Source organism: Grampus griseus, assembly GCF_964374135.1.
Source record: "Grampus griseus genome assembly, chromosome: 19".
NCBI classification, from domain to species: domain Eukaryota; kingdom Metazoa; phylum Chordata; class Mammalia; order Artiodactyla; family Delphinidae; genus Grampus; species Grampus griseus.
This window is the reverse complement of record NC_139013.1, coordinates 9,425,119-9,450,691: the sequence shown is the minus strand read 5'-3', so window position 1 is coordinate 9,450,691 and position 25,573 is coordinate 9,425,119. Positions and strand designations below refer to the sequence as shown.

Genomic DNA, 25,573 nt, shown 5'->3' with positions numbered 1-25,573 from the left:
TGGGCATCACCGCCGCTAGTGCAGAGCCCCTCAGTCAGGCACCCCCAAGTTGGGAGGCGGCTATTTATTGACCCCAGTGCTTTGTGCGTTTGCCTTGATACGGGGCAGCCAGAACTTCTCCCGCCCGGGGTAGCAGGCGTCTCACAGCCCCTTTCAAGCCTGGCCTGGCCTATCAGAGGAGCCGCAGGTGGGGAGGAAGGACCCCCCCCCCCCCCAACAATGAAATGCAAGGAGGTGCAGTTGCCCTCTGCCTGTCCTTTGCCCAGCCCAGAATCAAATGCTTTCACCCAGTTGTACCTCACTCTATGCCTCCGGCCCTGTTCTATTTATAGTTCTATTTATAGATTATTTATTGTTTTTAACTAAATAAAGTGGAAACTGTTACCAGCAAGAGACAGGGCCGGGCCCCTGGTCTCCTGCTTTCTCAGCTCTGCTCACGGCAGGCACCTTCCCAAGCAGCACCACAAATCTGACCTCCAACCCTGTTCCCCCGAGAACATCTGGTCAGAAAGCCAGAGTCTCAAGGTGAGCTTTTTGTGGTTCAGCTTTTCCTTGCGCAAAAGCCGTTGGAAGATAGCCCACACCCCCCGAGGTTCTAGTTGTCTGTTAACTTTATTTTAATTGAAATGAAGGCATAACATGTCCTAGAAAAATAAAGATTTAGGATATAAACTAGACACAGGGGTCAGGGTTGGCCCGAGGGTCAAGGGATCTTTGGTCTGGGGCTGGACGTGCTACTGAGGGCTCTAGTCCAGGAGGAGCTAACGGAGGACCCTGGCCCACAGACCGCACACCCGCATCCCTCGTGGGCAGGAAGGGCCCGGCGGGGAGGGTCCATCAGTCTCCGGGCACAGGACTGCCCGTCCTCCACCCTCGGATTCCCGAGCAGTTCTGGGAACACTGGATGTCAGTGGAGCTATTAATAGTGTTTCAGGGAGTGATAGGGAGAGGGCTCAAGGGGGTTGGAAATCCAGCCATTCGGCAGGGCTTTCAGCTCACAGCTAGTACCAGGTCGAGGGGGGCAGAGCCCCTGAGTCAGGAGCCCCAAATCTCCCCATGTAGATCAGGAGGCAGAGCAAGGAGAGGGCTGTAACAGAGGAGGCGTCCCGTCAGAGGACGTTGCCCCGGACAGAAGTGGGCCTCCAGGGCGTGGAGAGGTTGAGCGGCCGCGGGGAGGGTGTAGTGTGTGTGGATGGCAGCCGTCTTCGTGTTTGAGAGGCTCCCTCCTCCCCGCTGTCCTCGAGCACCATTGTCATGGGAGGCCACGGGGCCTGGCGGGTCACAGTTCCAAGGGCTCTTCCACAGGCACCGACTGTAACTGGGTCAGGACCTTGGTCTCCACTTCCAGCCCCTCGTCAACCTCGCCCCCCGCCGTGGCCCCCAGGAGCAGCCCCTCGGGGTCGGGGTCCGGCAGCCTCAGCACCGTGTGGGGGGCCTGCGTCCCCAGCCCCTTCTCTGCCTCTAGCAGCCCCTCAGTGCCGGCGCTCAGTTCCAGCCCGGCTGGCCAGATGGGCACCGCCGCAGGTGACAGCAGGAGCCCCTCGGGCGGGGGCGCCTGGAAGCCGGGCAGGAGGCCGGAGGAGTCTGGGGAGAAGGGCAGACTGGCGGCGGCCGGGGCGGGGGGCGGCTGCGCAGACAGTGCGCCTAAGGCGTGGGCCTCTGGCAGAGCGGGGCTGGGGGCCACCGGGAGGGCTCCTTCGGGGACTGAGATGGCCGCGTCTGGCTTCAGGGGCAGGGCCAGGCTGGGGGCCGGCGACAGGACCTGGGAGACCAGCATGCTGGTGGGGAAGGTGGCGGTGAGGATGATCTTGCCCTGCTGCACGGCCACACCTGTCACGATGGGGCTGCCAGACACGGGGTTGGCCAGCAGGAAGTTTCCTGTGGGGAGAGGAGAAGGGCCAGGCGCAGAGGTGAAGAGTACGCCGCTGGAGAGCAGGCAGGGAGATCAGCCAGAGGCAAAAGGAGCCCCTTCAGGGTCAGGGTGAGGCCAAGTCTGCGTGGCTCGAGCCTCAGGGTACTGCCTGGCACGGGAGGGTCTGCGACCCACCCGGGATGAGCTCCCCACTCCCCACCGTTGCCCCAGGAAGCCCACTGACAGCGCCATCCCTCCCTGAGGTAACTGTACCCCCCGCCCAGCCACCAGAAAGGGGTACCTGGGGCAGTGGCCGAAGGCAGCTGCAGGGCAGTCACGCCCACCCCAGAGTTTATCAGGTGCACGTTGGCAGGGCCCGGGGCAGCTGCCACCTTCACGGGGCTGCCTGGCCCAGCTGCCAACAGCTGCAGTGGCCCCACAGCCTGAGGCAAGGTCACCACCTGGGAGGTGGGCACCACCTGGGGCAGGTTCAACAGTGGGGAGGTGGGGCCCAGGCCGGCAGGGTAGCCAGGGGGTGGGGAAAGTGGCACCACTTGTGGAGCAGCCACGGAAGTCACTGGTCCTGGGGGCAGAGGAAAGGTGGCAGCCGGCGGGGGGCCAGGCACCACTTGGGGCAGAGGCCCTGGGACCTCCTCTCCAGGCGGCCCTGAAGCAGCCACCTGGGCCCCCTTGGTCTCAGGGGCTTCAGGCTGAGCCTCCTCCAGGCGAACCTCCCCAGTCTGAGGGTCCAGGACCAGGGAGGTCTTGCCCTCGCTGGCCCCCTGGGGGCTGGGCTGCGGTGCAGGGGCTCCCCCGCCCCCGCCGAGCAGCAGGGGGCCCAGGCTGGAGGCCTCGCCCAGGGCCAGGCTGTTGATGATGACGGGGCTCCCATTGAGGAGCACCGCTGGAGAGCTGCCAGCGGCCAGGAAGCTCCCGTTCACCAGGATGGAGGAGGAGGCGGGGCACGGCGCGGGAGGGGCGGCCCCGGCCAGGAATATGGAGCCCTGGGCGGGGGCCTCGGCCGCCACTGGAGCCGCCCCCCTCTCCAGGTCCTCAGGGCTGCGGCTGGACTCGTCCTCCGTAGTCGGGTTCCCATCAGATTCGCTGGCCGGAGAAAGGATTGTGAGTTGTGGTCCCGAATGCTGCGTTTCCCCGCTGGCCAGCCCGATTCCTGCACGGAGCCGGCTGCAAAGTGCTCGGAGGAAGCACAAGCCGCCCACTGCCTCCCCACCTTTCCCCAGCCCAAGTTCCTGTGCACCATTTCAGGGGGTTAGGAAACCTCCTCTCTGAGACCACCCAAGGGCCCCAGGGAGGAGCCTCTGCAATACCACTGACTAAAGGCTCAAGCTTGCCGCTTTGGGGGGAAGGAGGCCCTCCTCTCCCAACTCCTCGGCCTCAGGGCCCCGGAGGCTGAGCAACCAGGCTGCCTGAAGTCTCCTGAGTCGGCCTGAAAGGAGCCGAGTGGCTTTGGAGAGAGTAAGGAGGTAGTCGCCCGCTCAGTTCCCGGTGCCCTCCCCCGACCCCCTCCTCCCCGGGCGTCTGAGGAGTAGGAGGCCGACGCGCAGGGTGGGAGGAGAAGGGCTTGGGTTACAGGGAAACCGGAGCTGGGGAAGGTTCACGTTTCACAACAAAGACAGAAGACGGACCACGCTGTTTGGGCCCTGGGGGGGGGGGGGGCGGGAAGGGGGGAGGTGAGACCGAGCGACGGTCAGGGAGGGCCTGGCCGCGAAGGGGACTGAACAAGCCCCTACGCCCGGTGGGGAGGACAAAGGCCCCTCCTCCTTTCCCGCAACCCCTCATTTTCTCACTGCCGCCCCGAGTCTAGCCGCGGACACGGATGGGATCTGGGACGGAGCCTTGAGTGGAGCAGAGAGAGGCGGTCTCCCGGCCTCCGCGAGAGGAGCATTGGTGTCCGGGTGTCTGGGAGAGCCGGGGCGCGTGCCCGTTCCATGCACACGGATTCCCCGCGCTCGGCTGGCGCCTGAGGGTGTGAGCGAGGGGTGTCCGAGGACAACAGGCATTGGGGGGGGCTGGTGGATGGCACGTCTCCGGGAAAGCGGGACTGGCGCCGCCCGGGTCTCCTCACCTCTTGCAGGGCGCGCCGCCGCCGCCCCCGGTCCGGTCGCGCTGTCGTCGGTTCTTGAACCAGTTGCTAACCTGCGTGAGCGAGAGGCCGGTGAGCGTGGCCAGGCGGCGCTTCTCGTCCGGCGTGGGGTAGCGGTTGCCGCGATAGCAGGCCTTGAGCGCGGCGCGGGACCGCTCCTTGAAGCAGTAGACGGTCTCTTCGCCGTCCCAGATGGTCTTGGGCAGCGGGAACTTCTTGCGCAGACGGTACTTGTCCACCGCGCCCAGCGCGCGGCCGCGGGCCCGTTCGGCCTCGTGGTAGCGCGCGCGCAGGTAGAGGTCCTGCAGAAACGCGTGGTGGGCGGCGGGGAAGGGGCGGCTCTCGAGCAGCCGGTAGAGCTCGGCGTACTCGCCCCGCTGGAAGGCCACCAGGGCCCGAGCGCGCAGCACCGGATCGCTGCCACGTAGGCGCTCGGCCGGGGGCAGTGCGCCCAGGAAACGGCTCAAGCGGCCGGCGTGGCCCGCCTGTAGCAGCGCCTCGCACACGCACGCCACCTGTTCCGGCGAGAAGCGGAGACCCGTGGGCGGATCGGCAGCGGCCTCGGGGGGCGACCCGGGTACGCCCGGGGATCCCGGGCCCTCCACTTTCACCGCCGCTTCGCCCGCCCCGGCCCCGGCCGCCGCCGCTGCCTCACCCTCGGCCGCCTGCAAAGTCTGCAGAAGCTGGCGCGCTTCCTCCTCCTCCTCTTCGGTCGCCGCCGCCGCCACCGCCTCCCCCCCAGCCGCCGGCCCCGCGCTCGGCTCCGCAGGCAAGGTAGCCATGTTTTGCAACTTTGGGAAGTTCCTCCCTCCTTCTCCTCCTCCCTCGGGCTTTCCCCAGCCCCCTCCCCCGCCCGGCTCCCCTCCCCGCACCCCCCCGCAACTTCGCCCTTCCCGATCTTCTCCCGCCGACCCCGCGTCTCCCCCCTCACCACCGATGCCAGGCCCAGTTCTCTATTAGGGTCTCTGTCCCAGTGTGTGTGTGTGTGTGTGCCCGTCCCCCTCCCCGTCTGTCCGTGATTCTCCCTTTGTTTTCCCTTCGCCTCAGGCCGCGCTTTTTGCCTCCCCCCCGCGTGTGCCTCTGGTTCAGGGCCTCAGTTTCCCCATCGGGACAACGGAGAAGGCAACAGGCCGTCCGGGAGGGCTAAGGGCGCGAAGCCGCCTCCGCCCCGAGACTGAGCTTCTGCACGCCTCCGTCTCCAGGGTCCTCCGAAGGCCCCCCTCACTCCCCATCTCGGCCCGCGCTCCGCCCCTCGGAATTCCCGGCTCCGCAGGGGGGCGGATCTGGCTGGGAGAAGGGGCGGGGGAAACGGGCTAGAAAGTTTGCAGCAACTTTTCTTGAGCGTAAGTCCGTCTCTGGAACGGATGCGCGTGGCCTGCGCAGGCGCAGTGGTAGGAGGATGGCTGCGCTAGCTGCCAGCCCAGCCCCCCCTTCACCGCGGCCTGATGGCACAGCTGGGCCACAGCTGGACAAGAGGCGGTGCCTCCTGGTGGCCCGCTCTTCTTCTCCTATTGGCCGGATGTCGAAGCCACGCCCCGCATCCCACCCCCACCCCTGATACGTCCGCTTCGCCTCCCGCTAGCTTGCTGCCAGGCCATTGGCCACCTCCACTCGCCTTCCTATTGGCCCACTGAAAAGCCTCCTGCCCTCAAAGCAAACAGCGGACACGAAGGAATTTCAGAATTTTGGGCAGACGAGAGGGCCTTTTATTCGCGAGGATCGGGGGTGGGGTCCTAGGTGGGGAAAGACAATAAATACCGAGGAATGTCGGGGTCTCAGTGCATCCAAAATGTGGATTAGGGTGCTGGGATCCTGGAGCCTGTCAGCGGGTCGGAGGGAAGGTCAATAAATACCCATACTGCCGAGGCGGGCGGAGCCGGCTGTGGCTCCGAGAACAGCGCACGTGAGGAGGGCGCGAGAGTCCCCGAAAAAAGCGGGGCTGTCAAAAGGTAAAGGCGGAGCTCGCGCTAGACGTTCACCGCGGCAAGAGAGTCTTCCCGGGAGGGCAGGGCCTCATGCACAAGGAGGATTTGTGGTTTGCAAGCCGATGTGGGTGGGGGTGCCTGGAGGGTGAAAGACAGATGCCGAGCCCTGGCCCTGCTGCCTTCTCTAGGTCGCAGCTTGCCCATCCACGTCGGATGCCTCAGCTAGGCCGGAGAAAGGAAGAGGTCCGCGATCCCCCCAGCAGCAGCAGCAGCAGCATTCCCGGCTACAAGCCTCCCTGGAGCCGCGGCCCCGGCTCCTCCCTCCCCGGCCGCCAGGGGGCGGGCCCGGATCACAAGGCTGGAGCTGGGGCGGAAACCCACGCTCGGAGTGCTGTGAACTGGGGGGCGGTGGGAGTGGCTTCTGGGCCGTGCCTGGGTCACCAAACCCTCCAGCGGAGCCCAAGTGGAGGACAGGCTCGGGTTCTAGGGTTCAGGCGGCGAAGGCGGCTCCCGGGCGGGGTCAGACTGTGGCAAGATAGCCGGCGCAGGCCACCAACCCAATGCAGCCCAGGGCGGCGGCACCAGCCAGAGCAGAGGCGAACAGGAGCAAGGAACGCGCCTCCGATAGGCCAGGCCTAGGGACCTGCGGGGAGAGGGCGGGGGTCAGCACTGGCGACGCGGGCCTCTGATTGGCTCCTGGGGCCAGCCCCGCCTACGCCCATAAGAGGGTCCACACACTCCCTGCACCTGCCCCGCCCCCTCACAGCGCGAGTATCTGTGATTGGTCGGCTCGCAAGCCTAAGTCTTGTCCCAACTCCTCATTGGCTGCCTCCTAGAAGCCTGTGTTGATTGGCTGCCCGAGTATCCTCCCTCCCCGCCGCGGGCCCCACCCCGCAGAGGCGCAGCTAAGCAGAGGCGGCTTGGGGTACGTGGAGCTGGGCGGGGGCGCGCGACGGGCGGGCGTGAGCAGCCGGACGTACCCTGGCAGGGAGCAGCAGGTGGCGGCGGTGCATGGGGCCTGGCCCCACCAGCGGGCACTGGCCCAGAGCCACGGCCGGGGGGCCATCTAGCTGGAGAGAGAAGGGACAGGTGACCCGATCCGAGCCCAGCTCGGCACGGCCGCCCTCGGCGGGGTGCAAGAGACAGAGAGGGGAGTCGAGGTCGGGGAGGTCATCTAGGGAGATCTTGGATGGGATTTGGGGAGAGGCCTGAACCGAGGGAGATCTGGTAGATTTGGGCATGAATGGAGGGTGTCTGCTGACTGGAACCTCAAAGAGGTAGGGGTGAGCCTCTAAGTCTGGACAGGGGTACGGGGAGATGGGGACAGAGTCTGCAAAGGGGGCAGCAGGCTTGACGCAGGGGAAAAAGAGGGGTCTTACATGGGAAGGTGGATCCGTGGCCCGGGGACTGGGGACCCCCGTGACAGCTGGAAGGAGAAGAGAGAGGCATAGGGCGCGTGGAGGGACGGAGAAGGGCGGTGGCGCGGCGTGCCCCAGCCTGGGCCCCTCACCCTCCCCCAGGTGTATACACACGCCGCGGGCCCACCTCCCCGCCCACCCCCCCCCCCACCCCCGCCGGCGCCTCAGGAAAGGTGGTGGATGAGGGACTCGCCTGCGGCTCCCCCGGCCTGAAGCAACTCCATCCGCTCCTGCAGCTGCCGGACGTGCGCCTCCAGGTCTCGGTTACGGGCCTCGGCCTCGCGGAGTTGGCTGCAGGGGAGGTAAGGACCATGAGCCCTTCGGGATTTCGGCTAGAGAGGCTGCTAAAGGTAGTGACTGTCCCCGACTCCCGACCCTGACCTGGCGAAGTTCTGGTTGGCCGTTCGGATGGCCTCCAGCTCCTGGCTCAGGCTCTGTCGGGTGAGCACCTCCTCCTCCAGGGCCTCCTGGAGTTCCCGCAGCGTCACCCGGGCCTCTGCCACCGCCTCCGGAATGGCCTCCGGAACTGCCGCTTCAGCCTGGGTATGGGAACCGGGCTTAGGGCTGCCTGTGGCTCCTGGAGCATTCGAGACTTAGGCATAGGTTCCAGGCCTGGGATCCTCCTTTGACCTCTATTCCTGCACCCCCGAGATCTTTCTGGAATCCCCACAGCTCCTGCAGTGATCCAAGCCCCCTCCTTCCCTAACCCAGCCCAGCCCTCATCTCCAGCCTTTAATCTGGTCTCCTCCCATCCACCTTCCACACCAAAGGGCTGTTCCTGTAACACTACACAGCTTGACCATGTCCCTCCCCTGGAGAATCTCTCCGGCCCCTCAGTGCCCTCAGGAGGAGGCCCACCACATGAAAACTAAAGGCCCTGTCTGGTGTGCGTCTGCTGGCCTCTCCAGCCTCCCCGCTCCTCACTCCTCACCCTCCTTCCTCCTGGAACAGCGCAGCCTTACTACCCTCCTTGCATGTTTCAGAGGACACCAGCTGGTTCTCACCTCAGAGCCCTTACCCTTCTCTTTGCTGACAAATGGGTGGTCCTCCTGCTTCTCCAGGGCTTCCCCTCCCCAGAGTTCCCCTCCATGCACACTCACTGACCTGTTTTCATTTCTCTGTGGGGATCATTTCTGACTGAAGTAACCTTGTCTCTACTTTGTTTTCCATCTCTTTCTGTCAAGGAACCTCCCAGAGGGCCTAGCACTCCATGGCGCACACTCTCCCTGAAGGCCTCCGCTTTTCTCTCCATTCGTCCCTCATTGACCCTCTCCTCTAAAGACTCACCGCTTCCTCTGGTGGGGGCACCGTGGGTTCCAGGCTGGGCTCTTGCAATGGCTCAGGCAGCGCCTCGGCCTCCAGTTCCATGGGCGTGGAGCCCGGGATCTCATCATCCCTGGGGAGAGGAAGAGGGCGAGGGGAGGAAGAGCCGGCCTCACGCCGGATCCTCTGCGTTTACAGCCAGGACTCCCTAGCCTGTGCCCTGGGGCAGCCAGACCTGAAGGCTCCAGGCTTGAGGAGGGGGAGGGGCAGAGTGAAGGGAATAAATGGCCAGGCTGGTGAGACAGGTCCTCCTCTTGTTAGGAAAAGGCCTGCGCCTGGCATGGCCTCAGGCCCCTGGAAGCTGGCCTCTGCACCTTCCTTGGGAACCTGGGGTCAGGAAACCCATGTTCTAGGATCTGCCCATCTCCGTCTCCATGTGCGCTTTACAGGCTCCTCTCCTAAGGGCCTCAGGAAGTGAGGGAGACACTCCCAGCTCTGGCCACCTCCAAAGGGGTGGTCTTCAGACTGGGTGTTGGACCCCAAGCCTGACTCTAGACAGCAGCCACCCCTCCCACCCCCAGACCCAGGTGCTGGGAGGAAGACAGATCCTCCCAAGGAATATGAAATTGCAGTAAAAGTGATGTCCCCTCCAACCCAGCAGTCCCTCTTGTAGAAATATGTCTCAAGGACCCAATGACGCTCGACAAGCGCTAAGATCAACCTGCGGCTGTTCATCCAGCCTGGGTCATGGCAGAGGCGGGTTAGCTGAGTCCTGACCCGCCCAGTAAGGAGAACACTCCCCAGCGGGTCAGGATTGTGTTATAGTTTGTTCAAGAAATGGCACTTGCGGTACATTGTCCAATAACAAAACAGATCAGAATACAGCATGTTCTCGCAGCTGGTAAGTACGTGTGCTGTGAGCCAGGGACACACAAGGCCGCTGCTGGCGGCCTTCCTTTTTCTCATCCCTGCTTTCTAATATACTTGTGATAAGCAATGTATTATTTTCAGAATCAATGTTTTAAGAAGGCTTTGTGGTTATGTAATTCAGTGAGTCCGTGTTCTTTTAAGATTGACGTAACAATTCTAAACTTCTTATTCTCTAAGATTTTGAGGTCCCATGACTGTATACTAGAAATCTAAAAGTGGAAGGTCAGAAGATTCCGGAAGGCTGAGCCTGTGACTCTGAGGTTTTACATTTGAATCTAAATTTCAAAGTACTTGTGGTCCGAGAATTTAACGTCCTACAATTCTGGGCTTCTAAAAGCCCTTAGTCCCAAGACAATAACGTTCCGAGACTGACCCTGCAATTCTCCTGGGCACCAACGGGCCAGGATGTGATAACCCTGAGCAGCCTCCTGGGGCCTCTGGAGGCAGGACACCCCCACCCCCACCCCACCCCCGTCCACTCCTCTCAAGCTGCACAGGGTAGCACTTACCCAAGGGCCATGCAGGAATAGGAGGAGTAGCCCACGAAAGGCAGGTGGACCCCCAGTGGCGTGCCTTCCTGCATATCCGACAGCGTCTCCTATAGGAGAGAAACACAGATGTGAGGTGACCAGCGGCAGTCAGGGATGGCCCCTCACTCACCCCTTCCCAGTCTTGGCTTAAGTGCCCTGCCACCCCCCCACCCCAGCCTGGGGTCTATCTAAAGTGGACCCTGCGTCATTTTCTTTCATTACATCCTGCTGCTTCCCTCAGGGCACTTGCCACAGTATAATTATATACTTCTCCAGACTGTAAGTAGATGAGGGCAGGGACCAGGGCTGACTTGGTCCATGTGTGTCCCCCGCTGTGCCCCGCACAAAGGCAGTCAGGCTGAACAAGCACGGGATAGCTCATACGACAGCTGAGAGAGAGATGGCCTAAGCAAGGGAGAGTCCTCTATGGTGCTTTCTCACCTCTCATCCTTCCAGGTCTCAGCTCAGATAGCCCCCTCCTCCAGGAAGCCCTCCAGGACCTTTCATGCTGGGTCAGGAGGCCCGCCCCCCTGCACCCCCCACCCCCATCTCAGCCCTGATCTCTCTGGGGCATCATTGTCTGGGGACAAGTCCGTGTCCTCCACTGGACTGTGAGTCTAGGTCACTGCTGGGTTCCCAGCCCTGGGGCCAAACAGAGCAGGTGTTTCTGGGGAAGGAATGATTTCAGGACCCCAGGAGGAGGGTACTCTCCTAACCTCAGTGTTACGGCGGTCGGATGCGGGGGTACCCTCTGCAGACCAGGGATCGATCGCAGGTACCTACCCCTCCCCCGCTCACCATGGCAGTGAGCCCGTCTTCCACCACATCGAAGTTGCATGTGTCTGTGGCACCCTCAAAATCCGGCGTAAAGGGGGGCGCGCTGTCTCGGAGGCTGTCCCAGTCAAGGCCAAAGAAAAAAGGATGCTTCTGGAAATCGCCTGCTCCATTCCGGCCCAGGCGCATCTCGGGGGGACACAGCAGCTGCTGGATGAGATCGCGAACCTCGTCGGGGACTCCTGCGTCTGCCAGCGGTAGAGACAGGTGCTCCTGCTCAGAAGGAGGGGAAAAGAGGGGATGTTACCTGGGAGCATGTGCAGAGAGGTCAGGGGCTCCCCGGGCTGTGCTCACCTTGTAGTGCACGATCTTGCCGTAGGTCTCAGCCGTGGAGTCGGCGTAGAAGGGCGTCTGCCCATAGAACATTTCATAGGCGAGCACGCCCAGCGCCCACCAGTCACACTCGGGCCCGTAGCTGCCAGTCCCGGGCCCACCGCCCACGGCCTGCAGGATCTCGGGAGACAAGTAGTCCGGGGTGCCCACAGCCACCAGTGACCGCACCTGAGCCAAGAGGATCCGAGCTAGGCTTGACCCCGCCCCTCCTAGCTCTGGCTCCGCCCCCTCTTAACACTACCCTAGAGCTTAGTCCCTCCTTTTGCCTGTTCTAAGCCTGAGCCACAGGCAGGCTACGGCCTGGGTCACCTCCTTCTTTCCCCTCCAAATCTAGTCCTGCCCTCACCCTGGCTCTGCCCGCACGCCTCAGCCCCGCCCCCACGCTGCACCTCGGGTTCCTGCTCCCGACCCGTCATTGGTAGTCCGAGTTGCCCAAGAGCGGCGCACCGCTCACCGTTCCATCCGCCCGCAACTTGAGGCAGGAGCCAAAGTCGGCCAAGCGGATGTGGCCGCAGCGGTCCAGCAGGATGTTGTCCGGTTTGATGTCCCTGCGCGGAGGGAAGAAGGGAAGGGAGAGGGATAAGTGAGCCTCTCTCCTGCCATCTCACCAGGCTCCACCCCACTAGGCAGCACCGCCTGGGCCCCACCCTCTTAAGGACCACTCTCTCCAATTCCCGCGGCCTTCAGCCCCTGCAGCGCCCACCTGTGCACGTAGCCCAGCCGGTGCACCGAGTCTATGGCCATGACAATCTCGGCCAGGTAGAAGCGCGCCATCTCGGCCGGGATCCGCTCCCCAAACTTGCTCAGCAGCGTTAGCAGGTCCCCGCCCACGTAGTACTCCATGACCAGGTACTGGGAGGGGGCGTGTCACGGGGGTCGGTACCTCGTCTGGGCGCCCACGGCCGATAGCCCGGGACAAAGACTCCCAGAGACGCCCCATCCCTGGGCAGAGACTCCGCAGCCCCAGCCCCAGCCCCAAGAGATCTCCCAGGCCAAATCAGAGACACGCCCACCCCCAATCATCGTTCCCCCACGATGTCACTGGACAGAGATTCACTTCTCCCACCCCCGACCAAGAGAGTCAGGAAAAAGAGAACTCAGAGACCTCCCGATTATCCAGGGTATGGAGCCCAGATACCCCCTGCCCAGTGGCTCCCACATAGACTCTAGAGACTATATCATTCCAGGTAGTGCCCCCCGGAATCAACCCGGGGAAAAAGGCAGTAAGGGACATCTCCCATCCCGGGAAAGGAAGGCCAGCTCCTACCACACCCAGGGACTGCCGCATGCATTTCGAGGCAGCTCCCTGATCCTAGAACTTCCTCTGCCTGCCCACACCTCGATAACTGACAGCCTCAGGGGTGGGGGTCCGCCTCTCTAGTCGCCCGGCCTGGGGCTCACCAGGTAGTTTTCGTCCTGGAAGGCGAAGTGCAGCTGCGTGATCCAGCGCTGGTCCCCGTTCACCAACACATCCCTCTCTTCGCGGAAGCACGACACCTGCGGGGCACCCGGAGGAGCTGAAGCGGACGGGGGTGGGAGGACGGAAGGGGGGGTCCTCAGCACCCTGCACACCCAGCCCGGCCGTCACCTCGCCTCTCTTCAGCATGTCCCACTTATTCATGATCTTCATGGCGTACACCTGGCCCGTCTGCTTCATCTTCACCACCGCCACCTGAAAGCCCAAACAGGGTAATAGAGCGGAGGTGGCGGGGAAACACCAGGCCTCCCCCAGATTGGATTCCACCCTTAACCCGGGCCAGACTTGGCCCCGCCCCCACTCGGCAAAGCCACGCCCATTGGCCTCAAGCCCCGCCTTAGGGTCTAAACTCAGTCATTCATCAATTTCTAAGGCCCCACTTCCGGAACTCCAACATCCCGCCCACTGCAGGAAATGTCAGGTCTCTAACCCCACTGAGCTGCCTCCGCTGCTCCAGGCTCACCTCGCTGAACGCCCCGCGTCCGATCACCTTCAGAATCTCGAAGTCATCCCTCTGCAGTCGGGCCTCCTTAAGCCTCTCCGCGATGGGCTCCACTGGGGGGGAGGGGGCGAAGGGGCGGGGATAAGAACCGAGAATCCGAGGGACTGACACTGGAGACGAGGAGAGACAGTCCCACCTTCTGTCGCTGAGTCTCCCCTGCCCGTGCCCCTCCCCTTAGCACTAGTTGGCCTCCTAAAGGACTTTACATAAACATTATGTGAGGCTTTGGGGACCCAAAACTGCTCTTGTACAGAGAAAAGTGGGATGCCTGGGAATCCCTTTCTGGGACAGGACACTGGGCCAGAGGGCTCTAGGGGGTGCAGGATGGACAGGGTGAGGTAACAAGTCTGCCGAAGGGAGGCCCTGAAGAACAGAGGAAGAAGAAATAGGCCCAGTTCTTAGAGCTCCCTGGGCTTCCGGGCCCCTACTCCCGGTGACCCCGCCCACCCCCAGGGCTCTCATTCAATCTGTTTTGGGTCATGGCCCAGAGCCTGCAGTTTAATCCTAGGCTCAGATACTGGTGGCTCTTGGACCACACTCTGGGAAACCCTGAGTTTAGGGCTAGGACCAGGAGAAGCAACGGGAGAGGGAGACAAAGCCAGCGGGGATCCGCATCCCGGCTCCAGGGCTGCAGGCACAGTCAAGTGTGCTATCTCTACGCTCTCAACTCCAGGAGGAGGTTTTACTGTTACCCCTTATCTACAGATGAAGAACCAAGGCTCAGACAGGTGAAGTCCTCTGCCCAAGGTCCTACAGCTAGCAATGTTACAGAGAGCAGTTTGGGAGGGGGAAGGTGGAGAGTGGAGGCAGGGGGAGAGGGAAGCCTGGACTCCCGGAGGTGGAAGAAGCTGGGAGCTTCTGAGGCAGGAGGGAGAGAGCAATGGGTGCAACTAGGAATGAGGGAAGATACAGTGGGTTATGGAGAGGGTTCGGGGTTCAGGAAGAGTGGGCCAGCAGGGAAGCAGCAGCCAGGGCCCAGGATGGGGGAGGGAGGAGAGAGCCAAGACACTGAGCCCTTTTAAGGCAGCGGGAACCCAGGCCCCCTCCCCCGCCCCAGCGGCCTGGCAGGGGAGGGGCCGCAGGATGCTGCTCGGGCCACAAAAGGAGTGCTCCTTACAGGAGAGCTGCCCCCACCTCAGGTCTCAGTTCATCCTCTGCAAAAGAGGAGCTGAGAGAGTTACTAAGGGCTGGGGGGATGTGGGGAGAAGGTTCTCCCAGAGGCCAAGTGGTCTAGCCCTTGGCCTCCACCTTCGCATCTGCAAAATGGGGAGAGAGAAGCAGGGCCTGGGTCAGAAAGAGATGGACACAAGAAAAGAGGGAGCAGGAGAAGGCAGAGAGACAGGAAACAGGGACGGGGACAGGGACACACAGAGCCTAAGGACCAAGAGCAAGCCACTGAGGGACAGACCAGTGGAGGGACAGAATGGCAGATGTTAGAGAGGCAGAAACCCAAGTGAGCCTGAGCCTGGGCCAGGAGGGAGTGGGGCAGACAAGGCAGGAGGCTGAGGCTGAAGATGAAGCATCTTCCCTCTGGACCTGTCTCCAGGGGAAGACTTGGCCAAAAGGGACTTTGGGTGGAGGAGGAACCTACAGAGAAAGTGGGCCCACTCAGAAGAATCCTAATTCTTCCTCCTCCAACCAGGGAGTGGAGGGGGTGCTTGGTGGGGCCTGTGTGCAGAGCTGGTTCTCCCCGGGCCTGCCTGAGTCACCGCGCCCTCCCAGTGCCTGGGCACCTGTTGGAGCAGCTGGAGAGGCTGGCGCCGAACACCTGCCCGTTGGCCGCGCCCCTGGCAGCTGCCCTGTGCTATCCCTTCCGCTTGCCCCTGCGATCTGGGGAACCAGGGTGGAGGGCCACAGGGCCCATTTTGGTGGGGAGGGGTCCTAGAAGACAGGGCTCCCCAGCATGTCCCTAGGCCTAGACTCGGGAATGGGGTGCAAGGGGACCATGAGAGGCTGTGCCCAACCCGGCTTACCATGGCTCCCAAGTCATGATTCTGAGTCATGGCTGCCCTGGCCTCTGCTCATCTCACTCTGCCCTGCCAGGGTGGCACAGGGGTAGGAATATGTCGCCCCAAGACCCAGCCCCAAGTTCTGGGCCCCTGAATGGGAGGTTTTCCCCGTGTCCGTCCTGCCCCCAACACCCAGCCCACACCCACCTCCCCCCTCTGCCCTGCCCCCACCCCCGAATCTGTGGGGCGCCATGCAGGTAGGTAGGCACTCACCCCACTCCAAGAAGTCGGCCACATACTTGTCCTGGGCCAGGTCGGACGCGCCCAGCTCTTGGTGGACGCCCAGGAGAAGGTCGAGCAGGGGCTCCAGCCCCAGGAAGCTGGGGTCCAGCACCAGCTGCTGAAGCCGCCTCAGCCGCACTTCGGCTGACATGTCGGGCAGGCAGCACCATGGCCCCCTCCCCGGGCCAGGGGCTCGGGGTCCTCCCGTCACGGGGCCTGGAGGGCCCTGTCCAGGCCCTGGGGCCCTGGCTGCATGTCTGCCTGTCCCTGGCTGTCCCCTGGGCCTCTCTGGCCACTTCTCTCTGCTGGCTGCTAAGGCCTCCTCCCCTTCTCCCCACCCCTCGGTCCGGCCCCCTCCAGCCTCCCAGCCTTAACCCCTCACAAGCCAGGCCCCCCCAAGTTGCTCCTTCCAGGGCCCCTCGGAACGCTTCAGTGTGAGATGAGGGGTGGTGGAGAATCTCTACCCTCAAACTACCCCACCACTGAAAAGGCAAAGCACAGAGGAACACTACAGGTATGACAGACGCCAAAGATGAGCCCTCCCATTCCCCAGAGGGGACCAATTGAGGTTCACAGTGATTTGGTAACACCCCTCCCAAGCTCTCGAGTTGGGAGGGGGGGAGAAAAAGGGGTGAGGCCTGGGAAGGGGGGCGGGAGGCCAGGGCAGCTTTGCGGGTGACTCAGCCAAGGAGGCAGACTTTGGGATGGTTTAAATTTAGCCCTCAGGCCCTCTGCTTTACACTGACTTGTTTTTGGCAGGAGATGGGGAAGGGGTGGTGAGAGAATCGGGAAGGGAGGCCCTCAGGAGCCAGGATCAGGGGTGACCCACTGGCCAAAGCCTGGGGGAGGCAAAGGAGCCCCCAAAATAGCTCCTTGGACCCTGGCAGTGCAGCCACATTCCTGCCCAGGCTAGGATTAGAAACAGAAACATTTCGGGGGGTGGAGGGTAGAGCGGGAAGACACCACTCCCTGTGGCTCCAGAGAGCCAGCCAGGAGGGATTTTCACTGTTCTTTCCAGGGTGGACAGTTCTCCCAGAGGAAACCATGGTCTCTAATTGGTCCTGGATGCCTGGGCCCGGCCAAGCCAGGCCTGAGGCAGCAGAAGGCCAGGGCCTATGCCGTGGCAGCTCACTCTGGGCATCTCGGGAGCTGCCTGGCGGGGGCCCCTATAATATCTGGACACTTTGAAACAACTTTTAAAACTCCCACTGAAGACTCTGAAGAGGGGGTCCTGGTGGCTCTCTTCCCTCCGAGAGTTTGGAGTGGGGCGAGGGATACTCTCCTCTGTCTGAAGGGCCCTGCCCGGGGCTGGCCAGCGGCAGATCCACCAGCTGTGTGCCTCAGGCACATCCCTCCTCTGGTTCTCAGTTCTTCCTGCCCTCAAAAGGGGGTCTGGGGGCGAGGCAGGGCCTAGCGCTTCCTCTGGATAAAGTGGACTGATTCTAGGGCTGCATCGAAAGCACCCACACACTTCCTCCATACCTCCGCGGAAGGGAACAGAGACGCTGTGAAAACAGGGAACTTTAGTATAAATAAGAGGTCCTGGGGGACAGCGAGGACCCCAGGGGCTTCCATAATTTAACATTCTTCAAAAGCACAAGTAACAGCAAGGGCAGGGCGGGGGCCAGGGGAGGGGTGGGCCACCCCCTGCCCTGCACACAGGACCGAGAGGTGCACTGCAGAGCTGGGGCTCTTGTGGGTGGGGAGTTTCTCCCCCAGGAGTGACCAGTCACATGCTGGGGACAGGGATGAGGCTAACACTGATGTTTCAGAGGAAGGGGTCATTGTACTTGGCAGTGGGTGGGGACAAGGCTGAGGCCACACGGGCCACTACATCCCCCCAGTGTCTGGGTCAGTCTGAGGGACCCTCTGCCCCAAATTTGAGCAGGGAGAGGGACCGGAGCAGTCCATCCGTCACGGTTAGTCTTGTTAATACGTTGATCCATGAGGTCAGCGGGGACGGTTATGCTAGGAGCTGGGGGCATGGGGTGGGGGACCCCGACATCCATGGCTTCACACTACTGTGCCGCTCGGGGAGTTGCCTGGTTGGGAGGAGATGCCCTGGGGAAGATGAGAGCGGAGACAGGAGGGGGTTAGAGACAGCCTGGGGCTCTCACCAGTCCCACGGGGCGGGGGTTGGGGAGGGGGGAAGCCAGCCTGGAGTCCCCCAGGCTGCTGCCACCCTGGCCTTGCCCTTCAATCCACCCCAGACCACCCAGACAGGCCGCTGCTCTAGGCTCAGGAACTTACATCTCAGCTAGCTTCCCTGTCCCAGCAGGTGGCACTCTTATACAATTAAAGTCCTCAGGTGATCCTGAGCAAAGAGGATGGGGTAGGGGTGGAGGTAGGGAGGAGAGGGGGAAACTGGGGTCCCCTTCTGACTGCGGAGAGGGTCCTAAGATTCTGGGAGGGAAGAACTTAGGGACAGTCCTACCTCTACCACTGACTTGCTGGGTGACCTGGGCCAACTTCCTTCCCCTGTCTGGGTCTCGGTCTCCTCGTCTGTGAACTAGGGAGATAGAGGGATCTCTTTCAGGACTTACCAGATTCCCCAAATCCCAATGCCCCTGCCTCTGAGACTGTACTTTAAGTTCTAGGGATTCAGGACCCTACAATTCCAAAACTGCTCTTCCAGGGAGCCAGGCACAGCCCTCAGATCTGGCATCCTGGGCCCCAGAGCCCAAACCCTTAGGAGACATCTGAGAACACAGGTCCCAAGTTATAAGGCACCAGGCCCACACTTCACCTTACTAGCACCTTTCTGAACCCCATGGCCTACCCATCTTCAAGCTTCCCTGCCCTAAGAGGTGAGAAAGGTCATAAAGAGGCAGTGACTTGCTCGAGGTCACACGGAGCAGAAGTGCTGGACTGGACCCTGAGCCTGGGATCCCACAGCCCACGCCTCCAGCAGTGGGCTCGGATCCCAAGAGTCTGACACTCAGGCTGGAAGCTGGGTGCACAGGCTCAACCTTGCCCATAGAGCTCAAACTGCAGTATTAATAAAATTTCACCATTCCGTAAGATCTAGCCATGCTGGGCCCACCGGCTGCCCTTCTGATAACTGGCCATGTTCTCCACCACTCCCAGATGTCTCTTATGCCTGACCCTCTCTCTGCTTACCGTTGCTTGCCAAGCGTTCTAGAAGTCACTCTAAGATCTGAGAAGGCTTGTTCCGGGACACAGATTTCCATGGCTTCCCCTCATCCCACACAGCTAGAGGCTGTGATGCTACCAAACCTGTCTGCCAATGCCCGCCTCTGCCTGGGTCCCAGGTGGGCTGGTGTGGGGTGACTCACCACCTTGCCCGGCCGGGCCCAGGTGCAGATGAGGCCCTCCTGGCAGGCGGTGATGATGCAGTCCTCCAGGAAGAGGAGGACCGTGAGCCGCTCCTGGGCGATCTTCTTGCACACGAGCGGCTCGAGCAGCGGCACCTCGTGGATGCGCGGGCACAGCGCGGTGCCCAGCACCTTGGCGGGGTCCAGCCGGCTTCGGGGGGCGGGGCCGCTGGGCTTGTCCCCGCCGCCCCCGCCCCCACTGCCGCCCCGGCTGATGTTGCCCAGGCTGTGGTAGCGCTTGTGCTCTTTCTCGGCCCCCCGGTCCCGCCGCTCCTGCAGCGTGAGCGTGGCAAAGCGGCCGATGCTGAAGGGCGTCCCCGGCTCCGCCGCCGCACCCGGGCCGCCCGCCTTGCCGCTGCCCGCTGGGTGTGGGAGGCTATTGGACCGGGACAGTGAGCGGGGCAGGGGCCCGGGGCCTGGCTCACCACCTCGCGAGCTGCCGGTGGCAGGCGGCGTGGTGCCCGGCGTGCCGGGGAGGGTGCGGGTGCGGGCCAGGGGAGGGTGAGGGTAGAGCACGTCTTCGGTGAGGTCCCACAGGCAGAACTGCGTGTCCTGGCCGGCCGAGCCGAAGCGGTAGGTGATGGAGCCGGCCTTGGGCAGCGGGGAGAGGGGGGCGCCCCCGCCCGAGCCCGTGCCCGCTGCCTCCGGCTCCTCCTCCTCCCCGCCACTCCGCTCCCCGTCGCCACCGGCAGCAGCCGCCTCCTCGGCCCTCGTGGTGTAGGGGTCGAAGGCCACGGCGTTGACCCAGGACTTGTGGCCGTGGCCTCGGGCCACCACGCGGCCCTCGGTGAAGGACCACACGGTGACCAGGTCATCTTCACCACCCGTCACGACGTAGCGCCCGTCGGGGCTCCAGCACACACAGAGCAGGCCCCCGAAGTAGCTCTTCATGAGCCCGCGCAGCAGCATGGAGTCGAAGTGGAAGACGCGCAGGCAGCCGTCCTGGCTGACGCAGGCCAGGTGCCGGCCGTCGGGCGAGAAGGCGAACTCGTTGAGGGGCCCCTCGCCCACCGCCCACTTGGCCAGCGGGTTGCGGGGCGCCTTGCTCTTGGCGGCGTAGACGGCGAAGCCCTCGCCCTGCTTCAGCAGGCTGTACTGCGGTGGGGCCGAGGCGCATGGGTGGCTGACGTTGTACAGGTACAGGTGGCCGCTGGCGTGGGATGCCAGGAACAGGCTCTCTGACTCAGGCAGCCACTTCAGATATGTCACCTTGGTCTTGTCGATAAGCCGCTGCCAGGGGAGAGAGCGGGGGTTGGGAGAGGGCCATCCTCCCGTGGCCCACCTCCTCCCCAGCCTGCTTCCCCGGAGAAGGTCATCGTAAGTGGCCCGGGCCTCCTCGGAGAGGAGGGACTGAGGGAAACGGACAGACACCAGGTTAGGGGAAAGCAGGGGGAGAAGGGCTGTGTGAGGGGAGCGCCGTGGAGCCTCGATGTCCCTTCTTCGGCAGAAGGGCAGTGCTGCCTTCCAGAGAAGTCTCCTCTAACCCCCTCCGCCATCCTTACCATGTCATGCTTAAGGCAAGATATTGAGTCACGGAGTATCAGCTCCCCCAAGGAAGGTATCTTTGTTTATTTGGTTCATTGTTCTAGCCCCAGAGCACGGAGCTGTACCCGCAGGAGGTGCCTGGAAAGTAGTTCCAGGACACCTGAGTGACAACCCCATCCTGGCAGCCACGCATCTTTGCTCCTTTTTGTCCTCACAACTCACCTCCAAACCTGCAAGAAATCCTGTGGGCTTGATCTGCAAAATGTGCCCAGAACCCGATCTCTTCTCACCACCCCCAACTCCAACCACCCTGGTCTCAGCTGCCGTCAGGCCTGCAACGGCCTAACTGACCGGTCTCCACCACCTGGGTCTCTTCTCTGCACAGTTGCCAAAGAGATGCTATTAAAACCTAAGTCAGCACCCGGCACTGTCTCTCCCATTCTGAACACCATGGCAGCCTTTCTCAAGCAGGACTCCGGGGAGAACCAAGCTCTAAAGCCCTTTGGCATCCACCGTCTGTAACAAAGTAACTTCTTTCCCAGATACCCAAGTTGCTTCCCATTCTCCATTCTCTGGAGAATTTAGAAATTAAATCAAATTGTTTCTGTGTTCTTGGCTCAGATGAACCCCAGTGGCGAGAGGCTCTAAAGGCCAAGGTCTTTTCCATGACCTGCCACACCCTACCTCTCCTGGCCCCTCCGAGTTGTTTCTCGGAGCTCATCTACTACCCTCCCCCTCAACACTGCTCTGGCCACACAGCCTTTTTGCTGTCCTGCTTCCGGCATTTGTCCTAGCTGTTCTGTTCCCTCTACTCAGAATGTCCTTTTCTCCAATAATTTGTCTTGCCTCCTTTAGGAATTTATTTCCATGTCACCTTCCATGAGACCTTTCCTAACCTCACCGAGCACTCCCCATTCGCCTTCCCTGCTGGATTTTTCTCCACGACACTGACACACAGCCTACTTAGTTATTTGATAACTATCTGTCTCCTCCAGCTAGATAAAAGCTCCACAAAGGCAGGGCCCTCTGTTTTGTTCACCGAGATGTAGTATTCCCAGTGCTTAGAACGATGCCTGGCAAAGAACGAATGCTCAATGAGTATTTTGTGAATGGATGACCTAGTCCACTTTAGTCCATTCCGTGTTCCACTCACTCCCCTCCGCCATTCATGCACTCTGTACATTTGAAACACCTTCTCAGAACAGAGAGAAAGAGATAGAGGACAAGAGTAGTTCTGGACACAGATAAGGCCTTTCACTGGCATTTCCCCTTCTGCCAGGTCCACCCAGGACTGAGCAACCTCCATGTATGATTTTACAACAGTCCCGTGAGGTAGGGATGGGAATCCCATTTTGCAGAGGAGAAAAACTGAGGCTAAGGGAGGAACAGTCACTTCCCAAAGCCACACAGTGAGTAGATGGTGCAGCAAAGATTTGAATCCAAAGCCCACAGGGCCCAGAATTTGAAAAGCAAGGGCTGTGGCTTCAAACAAATCCCAACCAGTGAGTAGCTTCAGTTCTCTAATCTGCAAAATGGGTATCACAATCCTAACCCATTGGTTGATGAAAACTCCAGGAGTAATGTGTTCAGCATAGGGCTAACACAGCATAGGGCCTGGGCACAAGAGATGCAACCGTCATTATTAGCTATCATCACAGCAGCTGTCACCCCAACCTCCATGTCTATCAGTCCATCCCCCATCTCTCCCTCATCCTGCACCCTCAGGCCTACACTGCTTCCCAGGCAGCTGCAGTCTCATGGCAAACAGTGTATGGGTGGGTGGGAACAGGAGCAGTTCTGGGCCCTGGGGGCCCACAATCACCTCCTCATTGAATAGCTTGCTGGTGTCCTTCTTGATGAGATCCAGGTACTGCACTTGACCGGCTGAGAATCCCACCAGCAGGGAGATGGTCTCTGTGGCAGCAGTGAACTGGTTGAAGTCGTGGCAAGTGGGCTGGGTGCCCTTATAGATCCGCTTGTCAATTGGCTTGTTGAGGTCAATGGACTTGGGTGGTGGGAGAAAACGAGTTAATGGCTTCTACCACTGAGAGGAAGGAAGAGGGTGTTGAGGTTGGGGGAAAACCACAAAGAGGAAGCAGGGTTAAATCCCTGAGGGGAGTGGGTAGGTGGATGGGTGAGCGGGGAGGGAAGGGGCAACCACAGACAGGAAGGAGCACCCAAATCACAAACAGAGGAAAAAACCAGGCAGGAAGCTTTGCCCCCTGCCACCACATGAGACCACAGTGCGTCCTCCCCAAAGTTGGACACCCCCAACTTCTGGTACACCCTTGGCCACAGTGTCAGTTTCAGGGCCCCTGTAGTCCCTGAGCTCCAATTCCTTTCTGTAATTTCAGCAACTCCCCTGGGTCTTAGCACCACTATATTCCAAGACCCTCAAAACTCAGGATCATCCAATCCCCAGAATTCTAAAGTCCAATGTCCCAGGATTCTCCCCACTTTGGAGTCCTTAAATCTCAGCATCCCCATCACAGTTCAGGGACCCATTAAACCTCATGGTCCCCCAAATTTTAGGTGCCTTCATCACCTCTGGGCTCTCAGGATCCCCATCACTTCTGGGGACCACCATAAACTCCAAGGGTCTCGTGTCCTCTGGGACTGACATCACTTTAGAGACACCCATCACACCTGAGGATGTTCCCTCTGGGATCTCATTATCTCCAGATCTCCCATCAGTTCCGAGATTCTCATTTCCTCCGGCACCCTCATTACCTCCAGAACCCCAAGTTTCTCTAGGATCCCATTCACCTTCAGGATCCCTATTACCTCTAAGCCCCCATTACTTCCAGAATCCTCCTCACCTCTGGGCTCCCCAAGTCCCCCCAACACCCCCAGACAGCAATACCCCTGGGCTCTCCATCACTTCTGAGCCTGCATTTCCCATCACCTGCAAAATGCCTGCCAGCCAGCACCTGGGAGCTCCCCATACCATCTCGGATTCCCCATCACCTCCAGAACAGTCACCATCCCAGGACCCTCACGCATAACCTCGGGATCTCACATGATCTCGAGGTTTCCCAGCACCTCCCAGCACCCAGGGAGCCTCCCATCACCTTTCAGAATCCTGTATTACCTCCAACAATCCTTTCCCCTTAAGATGTCCGTCACATGTAGGATGCCTATCTCAGGGCCCCCTATCATTCAGGGACTCTCCTGTCACTTGTGAATCACCTCAGGGATCCCCATCCTCTCAGCCAGCACCCAGGGCCCCACGATGCGGGCCGCTCACCCGTTGGCTCCCGCGGCGACAGCAGCCCGGGTAGAAATAGAGCTCGCGGCCCAAGTTGAAGCAGACGCGGTCTCCCCCAGCGCCCAGCCCTGCGGGCGTGGCGGGAGGCTCCCCGGCCCCGGCGCCGTCGGGCTCCCCGAGGCGCACGAGGCTGAGGCGCACCGCAGGCAGCGCGGGCCCGGGCCCTGGGCCTGCGGGCGGAGGGGACGGCGCGGCGCCCGCAGCACCGGGGCCGGAGGTGGAGGCAGGGCCGGGCAGGGGCTGCTGCGGCGGCTGGGGCGGCGCCGGGGTCTGGGAGGAAGCCGGACCCGACCTGCGAGCGGCGCCGTCGCCGGGGAGCAGCTTGTAGAAGCCCTCGCGGGTGCGGAACTGCGACTTGATCTCCGCACAATCCCCCATTGCAGCGCCGGGGCCCGAGCCGCCCTCCGCGCCGCCCGCCGCCATCTTGGGCGACCCCCACCCCAGCCCAGGGCCCCGCTAGTGCCGGACAGCCGCCTGCCGCCGGGCCCCCTGCCGGAAGCCGTGGATCCGCACCGGAAGAGGTGGTGTCGTCGCCCGGGCAACGCCTCTTCGATTGGCAACAGGGTAGGGAGGCGGGACGAGCTCCAGCCGTCGCTCCGGTAACGGTTCTGGACTGAAGGCGGGGCTACAAGGTGGGCGCGGCCTTCGTGCCTGCGGCCGACGTGGTTGGCTGTGGGGGCGGGCCCCGTAGGGAAAGGGGCGTGGCCATCAAAAGAGCACAGGTCCCTAGCAACGGCGCTCTGGGAACCGTTTGCCTAGCAACGGGAGTACCCTCAAGAGAAGGCCTCATCCAAACCTTGTCCTTCCCATGACGTCACAAATGACTCCAGGTGACCCTGGAGTCTCCCGAAGACTCCCAACATACACCCTCCGGTGTTTCCCACTTACATCTTAAAGTCCCAGACTGGCCACAGCATCTCCAACCATTCCTCCCCACCCTAGATGATCCCGCAAATCCCACTGATCTCCATTGCCTCCATAAAACTCCAAGGACTTCATCTAACCCACTACTGATTAATACTAACACCAAACATCTCCACATTTCCCACCAACCTCCTATGTATCTCCATAACTCCACAATCTTCAACAATCTCACTCGGTCCTCCGACACCCACCAAAATTTTATTGATCACTGCAATGTCCCCAGTGTCCCAATAATCCACTAGTAACCTGAAATCTCTTCCTGATCCCATCAGCCCCCTGATAGCCAGTGCCCCTCACTTCTTCTGACACCACCCTGCCCCCATCACAGATCTTCCTAGACCCACTTATTCAATTGCCTCCCAGATTTCTCACTGGAATGTCCCAGAAGCATCTCACACTCAACAAGTCCTGCAATGAAATTAACATCTTGGGCTTCCCTGGTGGCGCAGTGGTTGAGAGTCCATCTGCCAATGCAGGGGACACGGGTTCGTGCCCCGGTCCGGGAGCAGCTGGGCCCGTGAGCCATGGCCGCTGAGCCTGCGCGTCCAGAGCCTGTGCTCCGCAGCGGGAGAGGCCACAACAGTGAGAGGCCCGCGTAACGCAAAAAAAAAAAAAAATTGACATCTTACTCCAAATCCTGCTCCTCTCCTGTGTCCTCATTTTAGGGATGGCACTGACATCCCCTCCAGTCACCAGGCTGCAGAACTCAGTGTCTCCCTAGACTACTGCTATTTCCCTTCACTCCCTGATTCCAGTCCCCAAGTCTTTTGCATTCTGTCACCTGAATTCCTCTGTTCCAGTCCATTCCTCTGTGCAGCCCTGGTCTAAACTCCTCCTCTCCTGCTTGGGCCCTCCCTGTATGAGCCTTGTCTCTGCTCTCCCAGACTCCTGTCTCACCCCTCTATCTGCCCTCCACTTGGCATCTAGAGAGGTCTTTCTAAAGCATGATAATGATCAGGACCCTGCCCTGTTCAAAGCCCATCTGTGGCCTCCCTAGGGTTCTCAGGACAAAGTTCAGCCCTGGGTAATCTGTTCCTGCCAACCTCTCTTTCCAGCCTCATTTCTCACCACTGACTCCTCACACCATGTCCCAAAAATGAGGTTTGAGAATCTACCCCAACACAACACACTCTCTCTTGCCCTTGGGTCTTTGAATGTCCTG

At 61.3% G+C, this 25,573-nt stretch overlaps 3 protein-coding genes across 15 annotated transcripts; all 3 read right to left on the bottom strand.

Moving 5' to 3' along the window:
- Window positions 1–636: 636 nt before the first annotated feature.
- On the bottom strand, window positions 637–4,738 carry SIX5 (SIX homeobox 5; the record flags this gene model as incomplete). Its single annotated transcript, XM_082676329.1, has 3 exons — window positions 637–1,878; window positions 2,154–2,956; window positions 3,939–4,738. 3 exons carry the CDS (start codon window positions 4,736–4,738, stop codon window positions 1,280–1,282), a joined length of 2,202 nt encoding a protein of 733 aa, XP_082532455.1. The 3' UTR covers window positions 637–1,279.
- A 781-nt stretch (window positions 4,739–5,519) lies between these two features.
- Window positions 5,520–15,995, bottom strand: DMPK (DM1 protein kinase). 7 transcript variants are annotated; one of them, XM_082677870.1, is made up of 16 exons: window positions 15,391–15,989; window positions 13,671–13,729; window positions 13,130–13,221; window positions 12,778–12,861; window positions 12,591–12,686; window positions 11,893–12,041; window positions 11,644–11,737; window positions 11,151–11,357; window positions 10,806–11,069; window positions 10,002–10,090; window positions 8,587–8,695; window positions 7,681–7,838; window positions 7,493–7,590; window positions 7,261–7,307; window positions 6,862–6,947; window positions 5,523–6,524 (listed from the first exon to the last, which is right to left on the bottom strand). In XM_082677870.1, the coding sequence occupies exons 1-16, from the start codon at window positions 15,567–15,569 to the stop codon at window positions 6,365–6,367; spliced, it is 1,971 nt and encodes a 656-aa protein (XP_082533996.1). In that variant the 5' UTR covers window positions 15,570–15,989; the 3' UTR covers window positions 5,523–6,364. The 7 variants fall into 7 exon arrangements, with proteins under 7 accessions (XP_082533997.1, XP_082533996.1, XP_082533999.1 ...); XM_082677873.1 differs by lacking the exon at window positions 13,671–13,729 and having other exon boundaries at window positions 10,821–11,069; window positions 15,391–15,988; XM_082677868.1 differs by lacking the exon at window positions 13,671–13,729 and having other exon boundaries at window positions 6,862–6,951; window positions 10,821–11,069; window positions 15,391–15,987.
- Window positions 15,996–16,809: 814 nt separating this feature from the next.
- Window positions 16,810–23,964, bottom strand: DMWD (DM1 locus, WD repeat containing). 7 transcript variants are annotated; one of them, XM_082676615.1, is made up of 6 exons: window positions 23,467–23,964; window positions 22,042–22,224; window positions 19,160–19,964; window positions 18,696–19,007; window positions 17,834–17,908; window positions 16,970–17,460 (listed from the first exon to the last, which is right to left on the bottom strand). In XM_082676615.1, exons 1-6 carry the CDS (start codon window positions 23,908–23,910, stop codon window positions 17,363–17,365), a joined length of 1,917 nt encoding a protein of 638 aa, XP_082532741.1. In that variant the 5' UTR covers window positions 23,911–23,964; the 3' UTR covers window positions 16,970–17,362. The 7 variants fall into 7 exon arrangements, with proteins under 7 accessions (XP_082532737.1, XP_082532741.1, XP_082532742.1 ...); XM_082676616.1 differs by lacking the exon at window positions 17,834–17,908 and adding an exon at window positions 17,650–17,713; XM_082676611.1 differs by lacking the exon at window positions 16,970–17,460 and adding an exon at window positions 16,810–16,904 and having other exon boundaries at window positions 18,696–19,964.
- Window positions 23,965–25,573: the final 1,609 nt, after the last annotated feature.